This window comes from Diceros bicornis, chromosome 11 (assembly GCF_020826845.1).
Source record: "Diceros bicornis minor isolate mBicDic1 chromosome 11, mDicBic1.mat.cur, whole genome shotgun sequence".
Taxonomy (NCBI): Eukaryota; Metazoa; Chordata; class Mammalia; order Perissodactyla; family Rhinocerotidae; genus Diceros; species Diceros bicornis.
In genome coordinates, this window is record NC_080750.1 from 31,011,591 (window position 1) to 31,032,388 (window position 20,798).

At 40.5% G+C, this 20,798-nt stretch overlaps 1 protein-coding gene across 3 annotated transcripts in view; it reads right to left on the reverse strand.

The window, feature by feature from the left end:
- Positions 1–20,038, reverse strand: part of TBC1D9 (TBC1 domain family member 9) — a 111,171-nt gene extending 91,133 nt beyond the window's left edge. For 2 of the 3 annotated variants that reach the window (XM_058550115.1, XM_058550114.1), the window contains exon 1: positions 19,071–20,038. In XM_058550115.1, the coding sequence (XP_058406098.1) occupies positions 19,071–19,200 (130 nt within the window). In that variant the 5' untranslated portion in view covers positions 19,201–20,038. Of the gene's footprint in view, positions 1–7,006; positions 7,800–19,070 lie in introns of those variants that run through there. The other variant, XM_058550116.1, reaches the window with a different exon arrangement.
- Positions 20,039–20,798: the final 760 nt, after the last annotated feature.

The window sequence follows — 20,798 nt, forward strand, 5'->3', positions numbered from 1 at the left end:
GGGCTGATCTTCCTCACAAAAAAAAATATATATAAACTCAAAAGAGTATTGATGAATGTATGAATAATATATAATATTTAATGGGCTCTAAGCTATTAAAGGGGAATAGGATTTAGATGTATGGGGCAAATTATACCCCATCTTCTCTGGCTGACTTCCAGGACAGCAAGTCTCCATCCTTGTCAGGATGTCAGCAAGTTGCTCATCCTTGTCAGATACCTGTCATAGGTCTTGTTTGGAAAGAAAACCAAACACTCACAGATATTTTTGTACTGTCGCAAATATATTCAAATATGCAAATACATTCTGCCTTAATAGCTGGATACTAATGTAGGATGTCTCAAATACAAGTACAAAAAGATTTATGGGAAATCAGAACACCTTTCCCAATTAGGACATTGTTATTGTTTATTCAACCATGTTCTCCAAGTCCTAAATAAAACACTGCTCAGTGGGTCGGCCCTGTGGCTTGGTGGTTAAGTGCGCGCACTCCGCTGCTGGCGGCCCGGGTTCGGATCCTGGGTGCACACCAACGCACTGCTTCTCCAGCCATGCTGAGGCCGCGTCCCACACACAGCAACTAGAAGGATGTGCAGCTATGACATACAACTATCTACTGGGGCTTTGGGGGAAACATTAAATAAATAAATAAAATTATTAAAAAAATTAAATAATAAATAAATAAAACCCTGCTCAGTTCTCACCTCATCTCATTAAGTGCTTATTTAATTAACTGAAATGAAATCTGGTCTTGGTCAAGAAACAAACCTTGCCAGTTAAAACTGGTTCCATTATAGAACTCAAGTCTTTCCAGAGCTGTTTATAGCACGGGATACAACACTCTCCCAAGCCCCAGAATTCTCTCACTGTATTAGGGAACCAGGTTTTCTATGGAAAGTGTGATTATTTGAATCAGTAATACTTTAGGGTTAATTTCGAAGATGTTGAATGATTATCAGGGAATGAACATTCCTAGTGACACAATCCAATGAACAGCATATATTTGTAAATTATGATAAGATATATCATGGTGACACCATACAGTTGCAGTGTAAATAATGGCCTGTGACTAGCTATTCCGATAGGGCATGGGCTCTCCAATTTGCCTTGGTCCCCATCACTCCCTGTTGTCTCCCTAACACTGGAGGTGACCATCAGTTTCTATTTATCATTGCCTTGTACTCTTAAAAAACTAAACATTGTTCATTGTAATGAAAGGTATATCTATAACTATAAACTACCTCTCTATCAAAGGTGGAAAAAACAAAAGATAGACTGAGAGGACTACGTGTTTCAAAATACTTGGGAAAAAATATTTCTTTGTGCAATAAAGAATATCCCTAAATGTTAAATGTTTAAAAAAAACTGACCTTTAAATTATAGGCAATATCCCTCTTCCCTCCATCTCCTCCTTCATCACTCTCCTCAAAAATAATTATTTGAGTTTAAAAGGCCAGGAGTTATTAAATATCAGGTACTAATCCCTCCCTTAGTTAGCTGGTGTTATGCCCAGACTTGCCCAGGAAAACAAAGTCTTTCCAGAGAAATTTCTCTTTCTGAGGGATGTTTTCTAGATCTTTCAGGGTTTTGGGGGGACTGTAACTTTGTTTTAATGCCTGGATCTTCAGTTTCCCTGTTACTTTCAGCAAACAACCCTACAACTTTAAACAACAGTAAATTCTTATTACGTGCGTTCACACACTCATATCCATAAAGCCAGAGTCTTCCTGATTGTACTGGGGCAATCTGGACACAAGGCCCCCCAAAGACAGTTAAGCAGGCTTTCTCTTGGATTTCTACTTTAGCTGTCCTGGAATGAAATGGTAACAAGGTACATGGAATCTAAAGTTACATGAAATCACAAGGCACATGGAACTGCCTACACTTTGTGTTTAACTTTGTGTGTGATATAAAAATAATGCAATACTCTATTTCCAAAGAAATAAGGACTAGTCACAGTCAGTTTCACCTAGATTTAAAAATCAAAATGTCTGACAATTTATCATCCCAGTTACTATAACCATTTTTCTTTTTTTTTTCATAATTTGTGTATGTGTGTGTGGAGGATCGGCCCTGAGCTAACACCTGCCAATCCTCCTCTTTTTGCTGAGGAAGACTGGCCCTGGGCTAACATCTGTGCCCATCTTCCTCCACTTTATATGGGAGGCTGCCACAGCATGGCTTGACAAGCAGTGTGTCGGTGCGCACCCGGGATCTGACCCGGCAAACCCTGGGCCGCCGCAGCGGAGTGCGCGCACTTAATCACTTGCGCCACCGGGCCGGCCCCTAACCAAACATTTTTCTTTTCTTTTCCTTTCTCTTCTCATTTTTTTCCTTTTCTTCTTCCTCCCTTCTTCCCTCCCTCTCTCCTTCCTCTGTTCCTTCCTTTCTTTCTTTCCTTCCTTCTTTAACTGTTTCTCAGTGATAAGGCTGTTTACTACTTTTACTTGGTACATGCTGCCACTGAGCTGATGGGTGCTCAGCAGATTTTGGATACTGCCACTGTGGTTGTTCCTGATTTTGTTGGATAGTTGGAGGATACTTTGATAAGAGAGGACTTCATTTGGAAACACAGAATCCTAATATCATATTCAACCTGACTGATGCTTTGTGGCTTTCAAAGGATTTTCAGCATCTCATTTGACTGTCACAATAAACACCTGAAGTGGGTAGGACAAACCATCCCCATTTTCAGATAAAAACCAGTCTCAAAGTTAAGAACCACGGTCACATATTTAGGAGATGGCGTTGTTGGATTTCCTCCATTCCAGAAAGTCCTTTAAGATAGCAACCACCAAAAACGTTCAAACTCCTTCACCACAAATATAATTTACAATGAAAGACAAATATAGAATGTCTTTTTATCAAACTCTTTCTATCTGCCATAAATAATCTCAAATAGGGAGAGATACTCTCTTTGACATTTACCTTCTATTTGAAGGACATTTCCAAGCACATTTCAAAGATGATCATCCCCATTTACTAAGCTTTTTGAAAATACTCCCATTCTGTGTACGCATTATGGATCCTGTAAGACAAAGAACTAGTTGGTAAGAGCAAGAAAAAAAAAAGTATTCATCTAAGGACTTTATAAAATCCTTGTGTTCATCTAAACTTTAAAAAAATGGGTTATAAGCACAATAGAAACAGAAATCTGCAAGTAGCCTTTAAAAGAACACGTGTTGGGCTGGCCCTGTGGCTTAGTGGTTAAGCGCGCGCACTCTGCTGCTGGCGGCCCAGGTTCGGATCCCGGGCGCGCACCGACGCACCGCTTCTCCGGCCATGCTGAGGTCGCGTCCCACATATAGCAACTAGAAGGATGTGCAACTATGACATACAACTATCTACTGGGGCTTTGGGGGGAAAAATAAATAAATAAATAAATAAAATTTAAAAGCACACGTGCTAAAGTTTAGCACAACTGTAACATCCAATGATACACAGTCCCTGTGACAAATTGAAATGTCCACAAAAAACGAAAGAGTAAGAGGTGTCCTCTGCTAAGCAAAAGTTTTTATTGGCACTGAGAAAAGAGGGACAGATCACAACTCACTATAGATATTTCTATCAAGAGCACAACCTAAGTTATTTAAGTTGTGAAAGTCATGGGGTGCTTGCTTGATCAAACACACCCTGAAACTGGAATCACATGGATAAGGTTAGCAGGGCTCTGAAAAGAACAACCCATAAATTTATAAATCTTTTCAAAAACAAAACTACATGATGCCTTTATGAAAACTCCATGGAATCTCCCATGAAGATGGGGGTTGTCAGAAGAGGGGAAAACTGGCTTTTATCAGATAGAGTGAAAGGAGGGGGACAGTGGGCTCAGATAAACAGGTGACAGCACATAAATGGTTAAATTCAGAGGGTATGTGACACCCTCTTCCTAAAGATAACAGGTTACCTTCAGTCAGGGCCATATTTGAGAGACTAGAGGTGGTCCAGATGCAAAATAAAGATATAGGAAGAAAGAGGAGTTTGCAGTTCTTATGAGGATTAGCATCCTGACCCTTAAGTGAAGCAGAGTGCGTGGTCTGTAATGATAGCCAGGCCATCCAATCAGAAGTGCACATTGACTGGGCTGAAAGCTGAATTTTGGAGAGCAAAATTCTGTATTCAGACCCCATTCTTCTCTCCCTCCTATAGGGAAGGAGAATTACCAAGGGCGAACCAGGAGAGTTACCTGTCAGAGCTGCGTGCTCCACATTACAGAGCATCCCCGGGAAGGCTTCCTGAGAGGAGCATCTGCAGGGAAGGGAGCAGCCAGGGCAACCTCAGCCTGAGGACTGAACCAAGACCCTCCACTGGCATGCTCCATCTCCTCCTACTCCCACCCTCGCTGCTCCTCTCTCTCCCCCACCAACACAACACACCCCACCAAAACTCACACCCCGAGGGTCTTCCCCACAATGAGAAACTGAGAACTGTAGCTGAAGGGTCCCACATCTGGGTATTAGGATAACAGTAAGAAAGAGCACTAACATTTTCATCATTGTATTCAAAGACAGTGATATATTTCCATTGTTAAAACACTGTATAGCAAACTGAACATTTTTAACTGGTTCAAAGACTAACAGAATTACCTGGAAAGAGTATAAGACTTTTTACAATTTACAGTAAGCCTGGTACAAGCAATAGCAATAAATTCCTGAAAATCACTTGGGTAGAAAATTCAGAGTTGAGGAAGGCAAGACCTTAGCGTATTGGCTCTTCATTTGTTTGATTCAAAATTCACTTGAAGGAGTTGACGAAAGTAGTGGAGCTTCAGTTCCAGAAAAATACACATTCCTAATTAATTCCACCAGTCTATTATATGATTTCTTGTTGTTCAAGGACCTCCTGAAATCCCCACCCATTTAAGCATCTCCAAAAGAAAATATAGTTTGGGGAGCCAAACTGTTGTAATGATCCTATAAAAAGCTCAATGTTTTTATGTCCACAAAGAGAAAAGAAGCAGGTACTAAATAAAGAAAATCTTTATGACATTTGACACAAATTACATTAATAAAAATCAATACCGTATGTCAAATTTACATTTTTCCTCCTTTGGTAGCCATAAACCTTTTGAGATTGACCTCCCTCACAATAAACATGGATATTTGTTGTCTCTGTGGAATATCCACACAAACACGCCTTTCCCTTGTCTGGTCCTCTACTCCAAGGTTCAATGCCGTCTTAATTGTATAACTGGGAATGGCTCCATATTGTGGGCCCAAAGACAGCTTAGCTAGAAGGCTGGAAATGAGCAAGTTTGAAAACCTTTTTTAGGAAAATCCAGAGTCAGTTTTCAGACTTCCTCCCCGACATAGAGAGTCATGTAACTGTAACCCATGCCAGCTGCCAGCCAATGACATCACAACAATGACATCACAACATGGGAGAAGGTGCAGCCTTGCTCTGCCTGTTCCCTTCGTTTCTAGACTCAAGACTGCATTTCTAAGACTGGACTCACTTGGTCTCAGCTTCCTTTAGCTTTCTAAAGGATGGATTGCAATGTCACCTTCCTCTTGCTTTTTATCCTTCTCTTTCCAAATTCAGTCAAATCTAACTACAAATCCAAACTCTGCCTGTTACTAGCAGGGTCCCCTCAAGTAAGATACTAAAATTCTCTGAGCTTCAGTTTCCTCATCTATAATAGAGGGAATAACGTCTAACCTACAAGGCTGCTATGAAAATCAAATCAGTGATGTATGAAAAGTTCTCAGCAGCATGCCTGAACCACAGGGGATTCCAGCAATTGTTAGCTCCTTTGCCTTGATACTCTCTCTATGCTAATTGTAAAATTCATAAAAAATACATATACTTAGGCATTAATAAAATAATATGACCACAATAACAATGACTTTTTAAAATTTAGCTTTAGACCCCATAGATTTGAAAATTACAAAGATGCTTTTAGAAATAATGTATTTTACATTATTCATTATAGTAATAGATATGTAGATGTTATAAAGTGCCAACGGAATAAAAGAGAATAAATGAATTAATGATTTCTTATTAATGATTTCTGCTTTTTATGCTTTAATTAAAGAGTCCAAATGTCAATCTACGTCCCACTTACTTTTATGAGTGACTACCTTGGCTCCTAGGTTAACACAAAGATTTAAAAAATTCATTTGTACTGCTGAAATGTAACGAGTTTTCCTTATTAAGAAGTATTAAAGGCAAATAATCTAGAAAAAAGGCAATGAGATGAACAAAGTCACTTTTTTTTTTTTCTTTAGAGTGTAAACAGAGATCAAGTCCTTAATGTTCTATTTGACCTTCCCTCTAGCAAATACTTGCCCGGCAAGCCTTAGACTAATGGAGCTGAAAAGGTAGGAGTGCATTTCACAGACCTCACCTCAGAGGCTGGATAGTCATTCACCTAGCTTTGTGCTCCCTGGACTCCAACAGAAAGTAGAAGAGTTGAATCATCCAAATGAAAGTTTCTAACCCAGGTCTACCACAGAGAGTTAGGAGAACCTTCCCACAGCTAGGAAACCTAGCTCCCTGAAGGGATGTGTAAATAACCTTCACGCCCAGACCTCAAATGTCATCTGAAGCAAACCAGAAGCCAGTGACTGCAGAACACCTTAAAAAATGACTGACCTATCCTCTGAGCACATACCTGACAGGAAAGGAAAACAAAGAAATGGGGAAAGTGGGTTATGACTTCCTCACAGTTCTCTGGTTTAACAACTAGACAATGTTTCTAAACCACAAATTTCTGATTGACTAATTAATCAAATATCTTTATATATATATAAAGCAATATGAAAAGGTGGCCCCTCCCCTGCCTCCCACCCCAGTCCTCTCCCTGGAGTCGCCGTTTGCCTGTCAGAGAGTCATTTGTGCGAGGAGAGAGAGGGAGAGGAGAGAGAAGAGAGAGGAGAGTGGATAGAGGATGGGAAGGAGAGAGAATACGGTATTTACTGGCAGAGCTTTCAAAATGTGCATGTTCAGGAAGGAAGGAAGGAGGGAGAGATACAAGAACAATTTAAAGTTACTGATCAAAAATTACCTTCTCCAAAAAGCCTGAACATTTGACTTAACTTTTTTAAGCTGCTGAAATATCAGAAGTCATCCATTTGCTTTAACAGCATGCTTTAAAAACTGCAAGGTCTCTGTAAAGTGCAGTCCTCTTCAGTGACTCACACACTGGTGTGAAGCAGTCCGAGCCAGCTGCCTCCTAACACCCACAGGACAACATCAGCAAGGGGAGAATAATGGTGGGCCATCATCTACGAACGGCTCTTTATGTTTTCTGTATTTTACATCACTTATCTCAGAGAGTCTTCGCAAGGGGTGCTAGAAGGTAAGCCATTTGAGATAGGAAATCAAGCTCAGAAAGGAGGAGAAACTTCCCAAATCACATCTCTGGTAGCTGATGGGGCTGGGATTTGAATCTAGCTGTCTGCTTACTAAGGGAAGGACTGCAAGACTGGAGCTCTCTGAGGGGGTGGAGAACACAAAGAAGTTGTGCAAATAGCAACCCTGGTGGTTTCCCAATTTGCCCCTGGCAGTCGCTGCACTCCACTGCAGCCACGAGGCACGCGTGGGCTTCGGTCTCCAGCCCCAGACCTCAAGGTGGCACCCTCCACAACTGTTAGCATCATAAGCTGCCTAGATCCAAATGACAAACTCCTGATTTGCACATAACTACAAAACAGGCTTTTGGGTGCAGGCCTGGGAACCATCCCATAATTTAAAATCTCATCTTTTCATGAAGTGGGTCCTCTGCGTGCATGATGGTAGCAAAGCGGAAAGTAGATGCAGTGTCTCTAGAACAGGAAGTCAGCCTCAATCCCTCCAATTTCCTTCTTTTTTTTTTTTTTGGTGAGGAAGATTGGCCTTGAGCTAACATTTGTGCCAATCTTCCTCTATTTTGTATGTGGGACGTGGCCACAGCATGGCTTGATGAGTGGTGTTTACGTCCACGCCGGGGATCTGAACACCCGAACGCGGGCTGCGGAAGCAGAGCGTGTGAACTTACCCATTATGCCAGGCGGGCCCCTCAAATTTCTGAAAGAAAGCTTGGCACAAATTTTCTCTTCTCTACTTTTTTGCAACCAGTTTACAAACACCCAGAAGATGTCAAAAGCCATCTAGAATCCTATGCAAATTATATGCATTTATTCTTATAGCTTCTTTGTAGAATAAAGTAATCTCAGGACAAACTGGAATGGGAGACTAAATAATTCTGTGGACAAAATCACAAGCAGAGGGGGAGGAACTCATGGAACAAGCAAGCAACATCTGCTTTTGTCTAACCATGCTTCTTGCTAGTAGCACTTGCTTATTATGCAAGTATTATGAGCCAACCCCATACACAGCTATAGACCACTGCCCCCTCCAAGGCACAGAAGTCACCAGTTACGACATTAGACTCTGTTAGGAACTAACACAAATTTTATTTGCTTTTATATATAATTAATCTACAAAGAAAAGCATTAACTGCTAAGTGCAACTAGTAGCAACTTTGCTAAAATTTACAAATTAGCAAATGAAAGCATTTAGCCCCCAAACAGGCACCTGTTAACTAGACAGAGCTTCAAGCGCATTGCCTTGTTATTTAGGTCACCACTGGGGCTTCTTTGATCGTTTGGTACGGGAGCGGAAAAAGTTTTCCTCCACCCTCTTTGGGTCCCTGGCTGGGTCTGAAAATTAAAACTGACAAAGACAGATTAACAGGAGAAAGGCATACAAATTTTACTAAATTTTTACATGTAGTACATGGGAGCCTTCACAAGACAATGAAGACCTAAACAAGTGACCAGAGCAGGAAGCTGTTACACCTGTAGACAAAGAAACAATATATTTGTGAAGAACTGACAAGACAAAGGGGTAAGAGTAACCAGGGCTAGGCAGCCCTCATCTTCCTTAACTAGGAAGACAGGGTCAGTTTAACAAGGCCTGTCTGCAGATTCCTCTGGGCTGATAAGAATCTGTCTCCAGTAAAAGAAGAATTTATCTCCTGCTTTTAGGCAGAAAAGGAGGGGCTTTTTCTGCATTTACTGCTTCTTAATTGCCTTCAGCTCAAAATAATTTCTATGTCAAAGAGGCATATTTGGGGGTAACATTCTGGTTTCCTCCATTGGTTATCAAATGGAGCATTTCCCTTGTTCTGAAGGTTTCCATATGGTGCAAAAAGTCTAATTCATGGACAGTCCAATGCTGTTATCTCAGATAGAACAATTTGCTACAGCCTTACAGCATCTCCATGCCTGTGTTCTTAGCCCTCCCAAATGTATTCATCCAGGTTTGATCACTAAGTTAGCAATGGTTCAGCGAGAGAAACTTGCCTTTTCTCTTTTTTATATCTTTATAAAGTTCAGCACTCTAAACACAGCTGGAACTCAAACACATTTCTGACAGAACAGCTTACTGAGGATATTATTTTTCTTTGATTTTGTGTAACGAGAAACTGTCTCCATCTCTTGGTGACATCCTCTAACTTGAAGTGCCTATGTTCTAATTTACCTGGGATCCATGAACCTCCTAAAATTGCATGTAAATTTTTTGAGTGTTTTAGATCCTCAAGTTGGGTGGTGAAGAAATAACGTTAATGTATATCATTATAATTAGTCTTGCAAAGAAAAATAAATAAATACATAAGCAAATAGGCCTCTACTTATCAGTTGTGTGACCCATAGCAAGTCATTCATTCTCTATAACTTTCCTTTCCTTTTCTATAAAATGGAGATAATAATAGCACCCACATGACAATGGCAGACGAGGTAATTTGTACCAGTATCCACTAGTGAAGACCACCATACAAACTGAACAAAATATACTTTAAAATATCAAAGAATTAAAAAGAGACAAATTATCTCACCTGTAGAAGAGACAGGCTCAGAGAGAAGAGCCCTATATGTGGGGCACCTTTATTTTGAGAGGCATTAGCCTCTTCCAGAAAGGGCTGCTGAGTGGCCGAGAGTCTGGGTGTGCTTTTAACAGATCATAGACTGGAAAGACAAGGAGAGGAATCAGTGCCACCAAACAGGTAGAGAAGCTAATGATGTCCCCCTCTTTTTGGGTTGAGACTTTAGAGGCCTACAACCTAACCATAAATGTGAATCTTAAGTGGGCAAAACTGTCACCCAGGGAAGTCTTGAAAACTTTTTTTTTTTTTTTTGGCTGAGGAAGATTCGCCCTGAGCTAACATGTTGACAGTCTTCCTCTTTTTGCTTGAGGAAGATTCACCCTGAGCTAACATCTGTGCGAATCTTCCTCTGTTTTGTATGTGGGTCACCACCACAGCATGGCTGATGAGTGGTGTAGGTCCATGCCTGGGACCTGAATCCACGAACCCAGGCTGCCAATGTGGAGCACACGAACTTAACCACTAGGCCACGGGGCCAGCCATGAAAACATTTTCCATGTCTAATGCTTTGTTTTTATGTTGTGCTTGCTCATAGGAACCAAGGCAGAACAACGCCAGGTGGTCAAACAGCAGAACCAGTCCAAACCAGAAATGTCCAAGATGGCAATGGAGTACTGTGCCCAAAAGGAAATGTGTGCAAAAGGTGCCGTGTGCAAAAAGGGAAGATCTGCACATGCCCCAAACGGCCCCACCCCAAGCAAAGGTGCAGAGACCCCTCCCCTTTTACATCCCATAAGAACCCTGCTCAACTTCCCTTCCAGGAGAAGGTGTTTTAGAGCAGGAGCTCTGCCTCCTTCATTCACTGATCAATGAATAACGTTTCTGCTCTGCTATTCCGAACCTGGTCTCTATACTGGCACGGGCGGCTCCGGGCAAAAGAACCTACTTGTGGGTCATGGGTCCCTTGGGGCTCGGTAACAAACAACCCAGGTTACAGCTCAGTTTTGAAATAAATGAATACCTAAAATTAAAGTGATTCTGGTTTGCAACTGGCAGAAAAAAATCTCTGTTATAGAATATAACATCATCTTCTGCATCAGATTACTTCCACACAGTAGAAATAAAATGTCTAGTACATAATCAAAAGTAGTCAGGCATAAAGGATAATATAATAACATGAATGAAAACTAGGAGAACTAACAGACAATAGAACAGACCCACATCAGCTCAAGATACTAGAGTTAACAGAGACTTTAAAATATTTGAAGAGACAGTGGATGTGAAGTTTACAAAACCAATGACAGATTCAAGTTTTACTACCCCAAACTGGATTTTTAAAAATCCACAAATAGCTGGATCATAGTAAAACTGCAGAAAACCAAAGTCAAAGAGAAAGACTTAGGGCTGGCCAGGTGGTGCAAGCAGTTAAGTGCACGCGCTCCGCTGCAGCGGCCCAGGGTTCGTGGGTTTGGATCCCGGGTGCGCACCGACGCACTGCCTGTGAGGCCATGCTGTGGCGGCGTCCCATATAAAGTAGAGGAAGATAGGCATGGATGTTACCTCAGGGCCAATCTTCCTCAGCAAAAAAAAGAGGAAGATTGGCATCGGATGTTAGCTCAGGGCTGATCTTCCTCACAAAAAAAAGAGAAAAACTTAAAAGCAGCTAGAGAAAAAAGACATATTATCTATCAAGGAGCAACAATTCAGAGTGACAATTTATTTCTCAAAAAAAATAAAACAAAATCATCAATGTAAATCAGAAGACAATGGAACAATATCTTTAATCATGCTTTAAAAAAATTAACTGCCAACCATTCAAAGCAAAAATATCTTTCAAGAATCAAAGCATAATGAAGACATTTTCAGATATACAAAAACTGAGAAAATTTATCACCAACAGGCTCTCACTAAGGAAAGAGAAAAAGATGTTTTTTTAGGCAGTAGAAAAATGATTCCAGAAAAAAGGGCAGAAATGGAAGAAGAAAGTACAACAAAAATGGTAAACACGGGTGGAAATCTAACTGAATATAGACTTTAAAACAGTTGTAATTATGTTTTTAGGTTGAAATATATAAAGAATTAAAATACATTACAATATGGCATATAAACTGGGGGTGGAGGGTAAATGGAGTTAAAGTATTCCAAGGTTCTTGCACTATCTGGAAAAAGATTAAAAGTACCAATTAAAAAAATTTTTAAATAAAATTAAAGTACCAATTATAAAATAGACTTTGATAAGTCAAGAATGCATTATAATCTCCAGAGTGACCACTAAAAGAATAGTGAAATGAATATACAACTTGTAGCTGATAGAGGCTTAAAATGTAATCATTAAAAAAAAAAAAAATCAACCCCCACATCCTACTAAAAGGCAAAGGAGGCAAATAAAAAGAATATAGAGCAGGTAGAAAAAAATAGAAAGCATTTAATAAGATCATAGATTTAAACCCAAATCACATGTACATTGACTAAATAATCCAAACAGGAGGCAAAGATTTTCAGACTGGATTAAGAAAAAAATCAACTATCTGCTATTTATAAAAGACACATCTAAAACACAAGGATACAGAAAGGTTGAAAGTAAAATTATAAAAAAGATAAACATACAAACACTAACCAAATAAATTTGTTGTAACTATAATAATGAAGCAAAAAGCAATTCTGGAGATACAGACAAACATTTCCTAATGATAAAATGTCCAATTCACCAGAAATATATTACAATTATAAATGCATATACACCCAATAATATAGCCTGAAAAACATAAAACAAAAATTTTAAGAACTACAGGGAGAAATAGTCAAAACCACAATTATGGTGGAAGAATTGTATATACCTGTCTCTGTAAATGACAAAATTAGAAGATTAAAAAATCAGTTAAGATATGGAAGATTCAAACACAAGTAGCAAACTTGACCAAATGAACATAAAGAAAGCATTTATCCAGCAACTGCAAGATACACATTCTTCTCAAGCACAACATGTAACATTTACAAATAACTGATCAACAGGGCATAAAACAAGTCTTAATAAATTTAAAAGCATTGAAATCATATAAAGTATAGTTACAGTTTCTGACCGCCATAAAACAAATAGCAAAATGTTTGGAAATTAAGAACTATATACTTAAATAATTCAAGATCAAAGAAGAAGATCATAATAGAAAATAGAAACTATTTTAAATGAAATAATCACCAAATACTATATATCAAAACGTAGCTGTGAAGTGTAGGTAAAGCCATGCTTAGAGGGAAATTTATCTAAAATGCATATATTAGAAAATAAGGCTGAATATCAATTAACCAAACATCATTTTCAGGAAGCTAGAAAAATAACAATTTATGCCCAAAGAAAATAGAAAGAAGGAAATAATAAAGAGAAGAAACTAATAAAATAGAAAATAATATACAACAGAGAAGGTCAAGAGGTCCAAAAGTTGATTCTTTAAAAAAGACATAAATTGATAAATTTCTTGAAAGAGCAATTAAGAAAGGAAAGGCAAAAAAACAATGTCAAGAATAAAAAAGGGGAATATCACAGTACATCCTACAGACATTAAAAATATGAGAATATTATTAACAAATTTATGCCAACATATTTGAAAATCTAGATGAAAAAGATAGATCCTAGAAATAAACAACTTAACTTATAAAACTGACAGTAAAAGAAAATTTCTAAATATTTGAATAGCTGTCATTCTATTCAACAAACCCACGAGGAAAGCTTCCCAGTGAATTTTGGCCAGACAGCCTCACCAGTGAATTTTGCCAAACATGTCAGTATGAAATAATACTGCTATCACACAAACTCTTCCAGAAACTAGAGCAAAGAATGAACACTTTCTTTTAGGGCCAGTATAATCTTGAAACCAAAATTTGACAAGGATGTTATAAAAAAGAAAAATTATAAGCCAATCCTACTAATTCATAAGGATGCAAAAATCCTAAATAAAAGATTAACAAATGATATTAACAAACATATAAAAACAATAATATATCACAGCAGAGTTGGATTACTTTATATATACAAGCTTGATTAAACACTTGAACATCAGTTAATATAAGTCACCACACTAACAGAATAAAAGAGAAAAATCATATGATTTCCTCAGTAAATATAGAAAAGCGTCTGAAAAATTCAGCATCCATATATAATTAAAAACTTTTGGCAAACTAGAAATACTAACTATTTTAAAATAAAAAAAAATTATCTACAAAAATCACCATGGTTGTAGTTGATGAACAAATGTTGAAAATCTTTCTTTTGAGACCTGGAAAGGGACAAGGATATGTAAAATCAACACATCTATTCAACATTGTACAATTTGCCTGTGCAAAAAGACAAAGAAAAATTTTAAAAAGCATAAAGATTAGGAAAAAGAGAAATAAAAATGTCAATATTCTCAGATGATATGATTATGTATGTAGACAATACAAAAAAATCTACAGATAATCTACTAGAATTAATTTCATAAGTTAGCTAGATTCTGGATACAAGGTCAGTATTAAAAAACAACCATATTTCTACAGGTCAGCAAAAAGAATTAGAAAATGAAATTTTAAAAAGACACAATATACAGCAGAGTGAAAAAATATGAAATGCATAGGAATAAACATAATAAAAGATGTATAAGACCTCTACACAGAAAACCATGAATCACTGAGAGAAATTTTGAAAGATCCAAATAAATGGAGGAACATACCATGTTCATGGACCAGAAGACTCAATATTATAAAGATATCAATTTTGCCCAAATTTATTTATAGACTCAATGCAATCTCCAAGTCCCAACAGTTGAAGTCTTTGTTGCTGCTGTTTTGTTTTCATGAAACTTAATAAGTTGATTCTAAAATGTTGTGTAAATATTAAAGACAAAGAATAGCCAAGAAACTCTTAAAGAACAAAGAACAAGAGGATTTGATCTAATGAATGTAAACTCTTATTATAAAACTACAGTGTGGTACTGATGCAAGAATAGCTATTAGACAAAAGGAATAGACTAGGGAGCCCAAATAGACCAACACACATCTGGGCACTTGATTTATGATCAAGGTAGGCCTACAGGGCAGTGGAAATAGAATGTACTCACCAATAAATCATGCTGGCGCAACTGCATGTCCATAAAATTCTTTAAAACATAAACTTAACCCCTACCTCACACAATATGCAAAAATTAATTCCCAGTGAATTGCATATAAATATGGGGGTTAAAACTGTAAAGTTTCTAGAAGATAGTATAGAAGAATATCTTTATAACCTCAGAGTAGGAAACAACTTACTGAACGGGACACAATAAAACACAAACCATAAAGGAAAAAGAATTTATAAAGGATTTGGACATTAAAATTAAGCAGCACTGTTCGTCCTTAAGAGAGGAAAGAGGCAAGCAACAGAATGAATATTTTGCCACACATCTAACCAACAATGAGCTCATATCCAGAATATGTTAAAAATACCTACAAATCGGTAAGAAAAAAACAACGCAATTGAAAAGTGGGCAAAAGACTTGAAAAACCATGTCACAAAATATTGTCATAAAATCAAATGGCCAATAAACATGAAAAGGTGCTCAACTTCATCAGTAAGGAAAAAGCAAATTAACTCTATAATGTGATATTACTACAAAACCACTAGAATGGCTAAAATTACAAATGACAATATTGGCAACGATACGGAGCAAGGGAAATTCCCATATGCTGCTGGTGGGAGTATATTGGTACAACTATTTTGGAAAACAGTTTGGTGTTATCTACTAAAGTTGACGATATACATAACCTATAAGCTAGCAATTCCCCTAGACCAAATAGAGATGTATGCCCACAGGCACCAAGAAACACATACAAGAATGATCATAGCCACCTTATCCATAATGTCCCAAAACGGATCATCCAAAGTTCTACCAACAATACAGTGGCTAAATAGTGGATAAATGATCGTGGTATATTCATATAATAGTTTTCTGTACAGCATAGAGAATGAATGAATTACAGCCACAAGCAAGAACATTCATAAATATCACAAACAATGCTGAGTAAAGAATCCACATACAAATGAATATATATTCTATGATTCCATTTCATTCCTTGCTCAAAAAACAGGCAAAACCAAAACATTGTTTAAAGATATGTTCTTTGTTGGAAAAACTATAAAGAAAAGCAAGGAAATATTTACCAAAAAACATCAGGATAGTTTTTTATACCTTTGGGGAAGGGTGAGAGTAGTAATTGGGCAAGCGTCACAAGGCGGGCTCCTAGGGCATTGGCAATATTCTATTTTTTAATCCTGGTGTTGGCTGCAAGGTGTTCACCTTGTCATAAATCATTGCACTCTGCATCTTTATTTTGTGCACTTTTCTGCATATGTATGAAATCTCAGTTAAAGAGGGTTAAATAAATAAGTCAGATGCATCTACAATGGAAGACTTCATTGCATCAATATATGCATTACAGTATTTCCTGGAATTGGGACAAGAATCGCTCAATTTAAAATAAAAACGCAAGTGTCCTCACCGTGGCCCATTATTTGTTATAGCTTTCTGTGCTAACATCTTACCAAGCACATAGACTATACATACACTGAGTGCTCCTGGCCAGTTCACACTGAGCAGGTTTCCCACACATCTGTCATCCATTTGCTAAGTGGACAATGGGGCATTGGGCCAGATAATGCACTTTATATAAAGGTTCTGAGATCTTCCAACAACTGGTACCCAACCCTTGCTCTTCCCTCCTGTCCTCACAGGCTGATTTTTTTCTTTCTTCAGTTCTCAGCTCAAGTGTCACTTCCTCAGGGAATCTTCCCTTGCCCTCACCCCACCCCACCCCTGACTGGGGTAACCAATATTATGCTCTGTTCTCAGTGCTCGTCATTCTCAGTTTGCCCCCACCTCCCAGATCCATCTCTGGGAAGCTGATCTCTAGAGACTAGATCACCAGGACACCCTGTCCAGCTGGCTTCCACTGGGTTCCACTGATGAGAGGCAATGGCAGGGGCTGGGCGGGTGGGAGAAGAGAGAAGTCCGGGCATGTCCTCTCCACCCTCTTTTTGCTGTGATCTGTGTTTCTGGGGGTCGCTGCTTCTCTGGAGGCCCAAGCTCCTCCCACCTGGCTCCAGCTCATAGGGACTCCAGTAGCATCATTCCTGCCTCTTGTTTTTCAGGCCTAGGGTGCTAACAGCTCCCCACTGCTGTGACTTTCACTGGTTCTGCTAACTCTGCCTCCTTCTTTCTAAGTTGTCTTTTCACTCAACTCTCTTCATGTGAACTAGGCTGGATTCTGTTGTCTGCTGAGACCTTTTGGAGTGGCAATTTTATATTACTTTATGTGATTATTTTGTCTACATCTGTCTTTCCCCACTAGGCTGTGAGCTTCATGACACTGACACTTCAGAAGTTGCCAACAAATATCTATTAAATGATTCAGTGAGTTAATGAATGCATGAATGAACTCACATTAGAAATAGAATATACTATACCTAGTACAAGGATCTCTAAAATGTTCCTGCTACATTTGACGTGGCACCAATATATCAGAGCAAATACCTCTGTTGGTTGAATATAGCCTTTGTTGGCACGAATATTTTTACTCATGACAATAATTTTAGTTTTTCTAGCGACAAGTGCAATAGCTATGATTTCTCAATTAAAAAGATATAATTTTATCTGTCTGAAATAAGTCATCAGTGATGAGGTTCCAAATGGACTGTAGTTAGTTACAGCTCTAAGAGTCAGTAGGAACACAATAAAAATGTTAACTAGAAAAACAAGGCTCTGTATCTCTGAATTTTTCATAACCTATTGCGAATGACTCTAGAAAATAAATATCTTGTAGTTACATGGTGTCCGAGGGTTAACTCCAGCAGGAAATGTTCTTTGTTAATACAGTCAAGTATCTACTCTATATTGTTGTTTTAGACTTAAACAAGGATAATCTGGGCTGATCCGAATATTAGATATGCAAGTTATATATTAATGTATACAGACAACTTCTATAAAATAAACTGGAAAATTCTGAGTCTAGACCACTAATCAGAATTTCAAGAACAGGGTCTGAAGCTCTGCAATTCCTTTCTCTTTTATGGTAGAAAAAGTGCAGAAAAATCAAATTACCTACAGGCTATCTGATGGACTAGCAAGATCTTTCAAACCAATATGTGACATTTGAATTTTAATCTTGAGAAAACTAGTTCATAAATTATAATCACAGCTAAATACATACTTTATCAAGAATTTTTAGTTCATACCAGGGCATTTTGAAAGCAACAATCTACCTAGCATGCAAGCTCCTGGGGGTGATATATTCTGAACTCTGAAGAGGTCAAGGTTCATCTCTCTTCTGCAGTCCCTTTCCTGGTTAAACCTCTGCTATTTCTTCTAACTTTTTCACTGTAAAAAGTTATCCCAGTTCTGTTCATTCTAACCAAGAGAGAGAGGGGAAGGTCCAATTTCTCTAGTATGGTATGAGTTCAAGATTATTTGTAACCTCCCACCAGGCAAACTAGTCGGTTAATAAAGAAAGATCTTTCTAATATGGCACTACTTGGGATACGAGTCGGACTGATTTTATAATCCTGAATGATATGACACGGCTTTAGTAATACTAGTTAGAATATTAATAATACTCCTAAGGGGGTTCGAGGAAGAAGGGATTGAGTTAAAATAGTTAAACTGCAGTTACACAGCTAATTCTTTTCACAACCAGATAACTTGGTTTGTTTTATGTCTAATTAGGTGCAACAAAAAAAATTCCTTTTTCCTTATTCATTCTCTTCGGTCATAACTAATATAGGAAATGACCACACCAGCTCCTTACTGATTGCTTCCCTGGAAACAAAAGAGCATTTTATACCTGATCCTGCCATTACCAGTAAAGAAAATGAAGTAAAAATTAACCGTCCTTCACTCCTCTTGCCCATATATAAAGCGATATTTATTAGAAAGGGGGCCGGGGGGACGTACTGCATTTAATTCATACAGGCCCATACTCCCCCCACCCCAGACTCACTCATCTCCATTCTCATCAACATCACCCACTTATGGGGCGCCCAGTAGACGAAGGGCCCCATAGCCTGACAGGGTAGGAAAAGAAGCATCTCTTGCCCAGTCTGAAAATCACGACTCCTGATGCCTCCCACGCACCAAAGTGGGGCGGGTCGCCCAGCCCCGGGGGACCGGGCGGCGTCTCGGGTGCCCGCAGCCCAGGGCCGCGGGCGGCGCCGCAGGGCGCTGGCCCACTCCCGCAGAGACCGGCCGCGGGTCCTTACCCGCCAGTCCGCCGCCGCCGCCTCCATCGCCCGCGTGCCCCTTCCTCCGCTGCAGGATGAAGTAGGGGTTGGCTCTCTCGGTGATCCACAGCGCGTTGGCCAGCAGCACCTCTTCGGGGTTCACCCACATGTTCCCGGGCGCCGCGGGCGGACGCACAATGGGGCCGCGGGTCGGGTCCTGCACACACCGGCGCGCAGGGGCGCGCACTCCCGGGCACACGCCCGCCCGCTAGGTGCGGCGGCGGAAAGCGACTTCACCAGGCGGCGGCCCGCGGCGCCCGAGCCACAACAAAGCCGCCGCGGGCGGCCGAGGAGGACGGCGAGGACGCGGGCACGGCGAGCAGCATCCTCTCCGCCGCGCCGCCGCCCCCCGCGCGCCCGCGGCCGCAGACGCCCAGGCCCGCCGCTCCGCAGCCCGGCTGGGGCCCAGGGCGGCGGGAGGAGCGGGAGGAGGTGGAGGAAGGGGAGCGGGGGGAGGAGGAAGTGGTGTGGCTCAGTCCCGGGATCCGGCTCGGCGGCGGGCAGGGCTGCGGGCGGCGCAAGCCGATTCGGCCCCGCGGCTAGGGCCGAGCTGGGCTGGGGCGCGGCTGCTCCCGAAGCGCCGACCAGAGCTCCGGGCCCCTTTGATCTCTAGCCGCTCAGAGCCCTGGAGGCCACCGCGGTTAACACTCCACGCTGGGGCACTGGCACCCGCGGCGAAGCCCAGCTCCCCGCTGGAAGGACGCTCCGGACACTGCGAATGAATGACGACAGCGAGGCTCACTTGGAGCGAGCCCGGGTGACACCCGTTTCCGCGGACGCGGGTCCTCCTTGGGCTCTGCTCGCCGAGCCGGGCCGCTGTGGCTGGCTTTGGGGGAACCTTCTGGGGACCGTGTGCCAAGTACTCGGCCCCACGCACATCCCAGCAGGGAGGACGCTGGCAGCCTCCGTGGGGGGTGTCTGTTATGTGTGTGTTTATGGTTGACGCTCTGTAGGCTAGCGCCACCCTTCTTCCCAGGAAATAAGTGTTTCAAGGTTCCAGACTCAGCTAGATACCCGGGTCGGAAGTGGACGCAACCAATGGTTGTCGATGTTTTTGTTTCCTGCATCCCTAGGGCAAGTCATGCGCTAAACTTGTCACTGCCTGTAACCCCTCCCCCTCTCCATTCCATTGTAATTAAAGTGGCCCAGCTAAGTGCATTACATCACTTCTTTCCTTGACCTGTAGGGCATGAGCAATGGCAAGTTGGAAGCCGCCCAAAAGCTTAGACCAACTAATTCACACCACAGCTGTTCCTATATCAAACATTTGGAGCTTCAGGGACCCGGCATGGCAGAATTCAGGGATTTATCCACACTTAATAGGTGAATTAAAAGTCTTTTAAAATCATTGAAATCTGAGACACACAAAGGCCAGCTTGATCCCTAGACAATTTCGCTTTCCCCCAAAACGTCAAGTCTCTTGTGTTCACAGCTGGTCTACCTACATATCTGATGACCTTTTTTCGCCTCCTCCTACAATCAGAAGATCTGCAGATAGCTCAGCAAGAAGAGGCTCCTCTTCCCAGATGATGGGAATTTACCAAGCTCTGCTTTGTTGAGGAAGTTGGACAATCCTAGGGACTTCTCCCTTTCCAAAAGAGCAAAGCATTCAAATGTGACTTTCTTGTGTGAACTTCAAAATTTTTGCTTATGTAGCTCTCACTTGTACTGCTGAATTCCTTCCAATGACCTAATGAGTGCATCCCA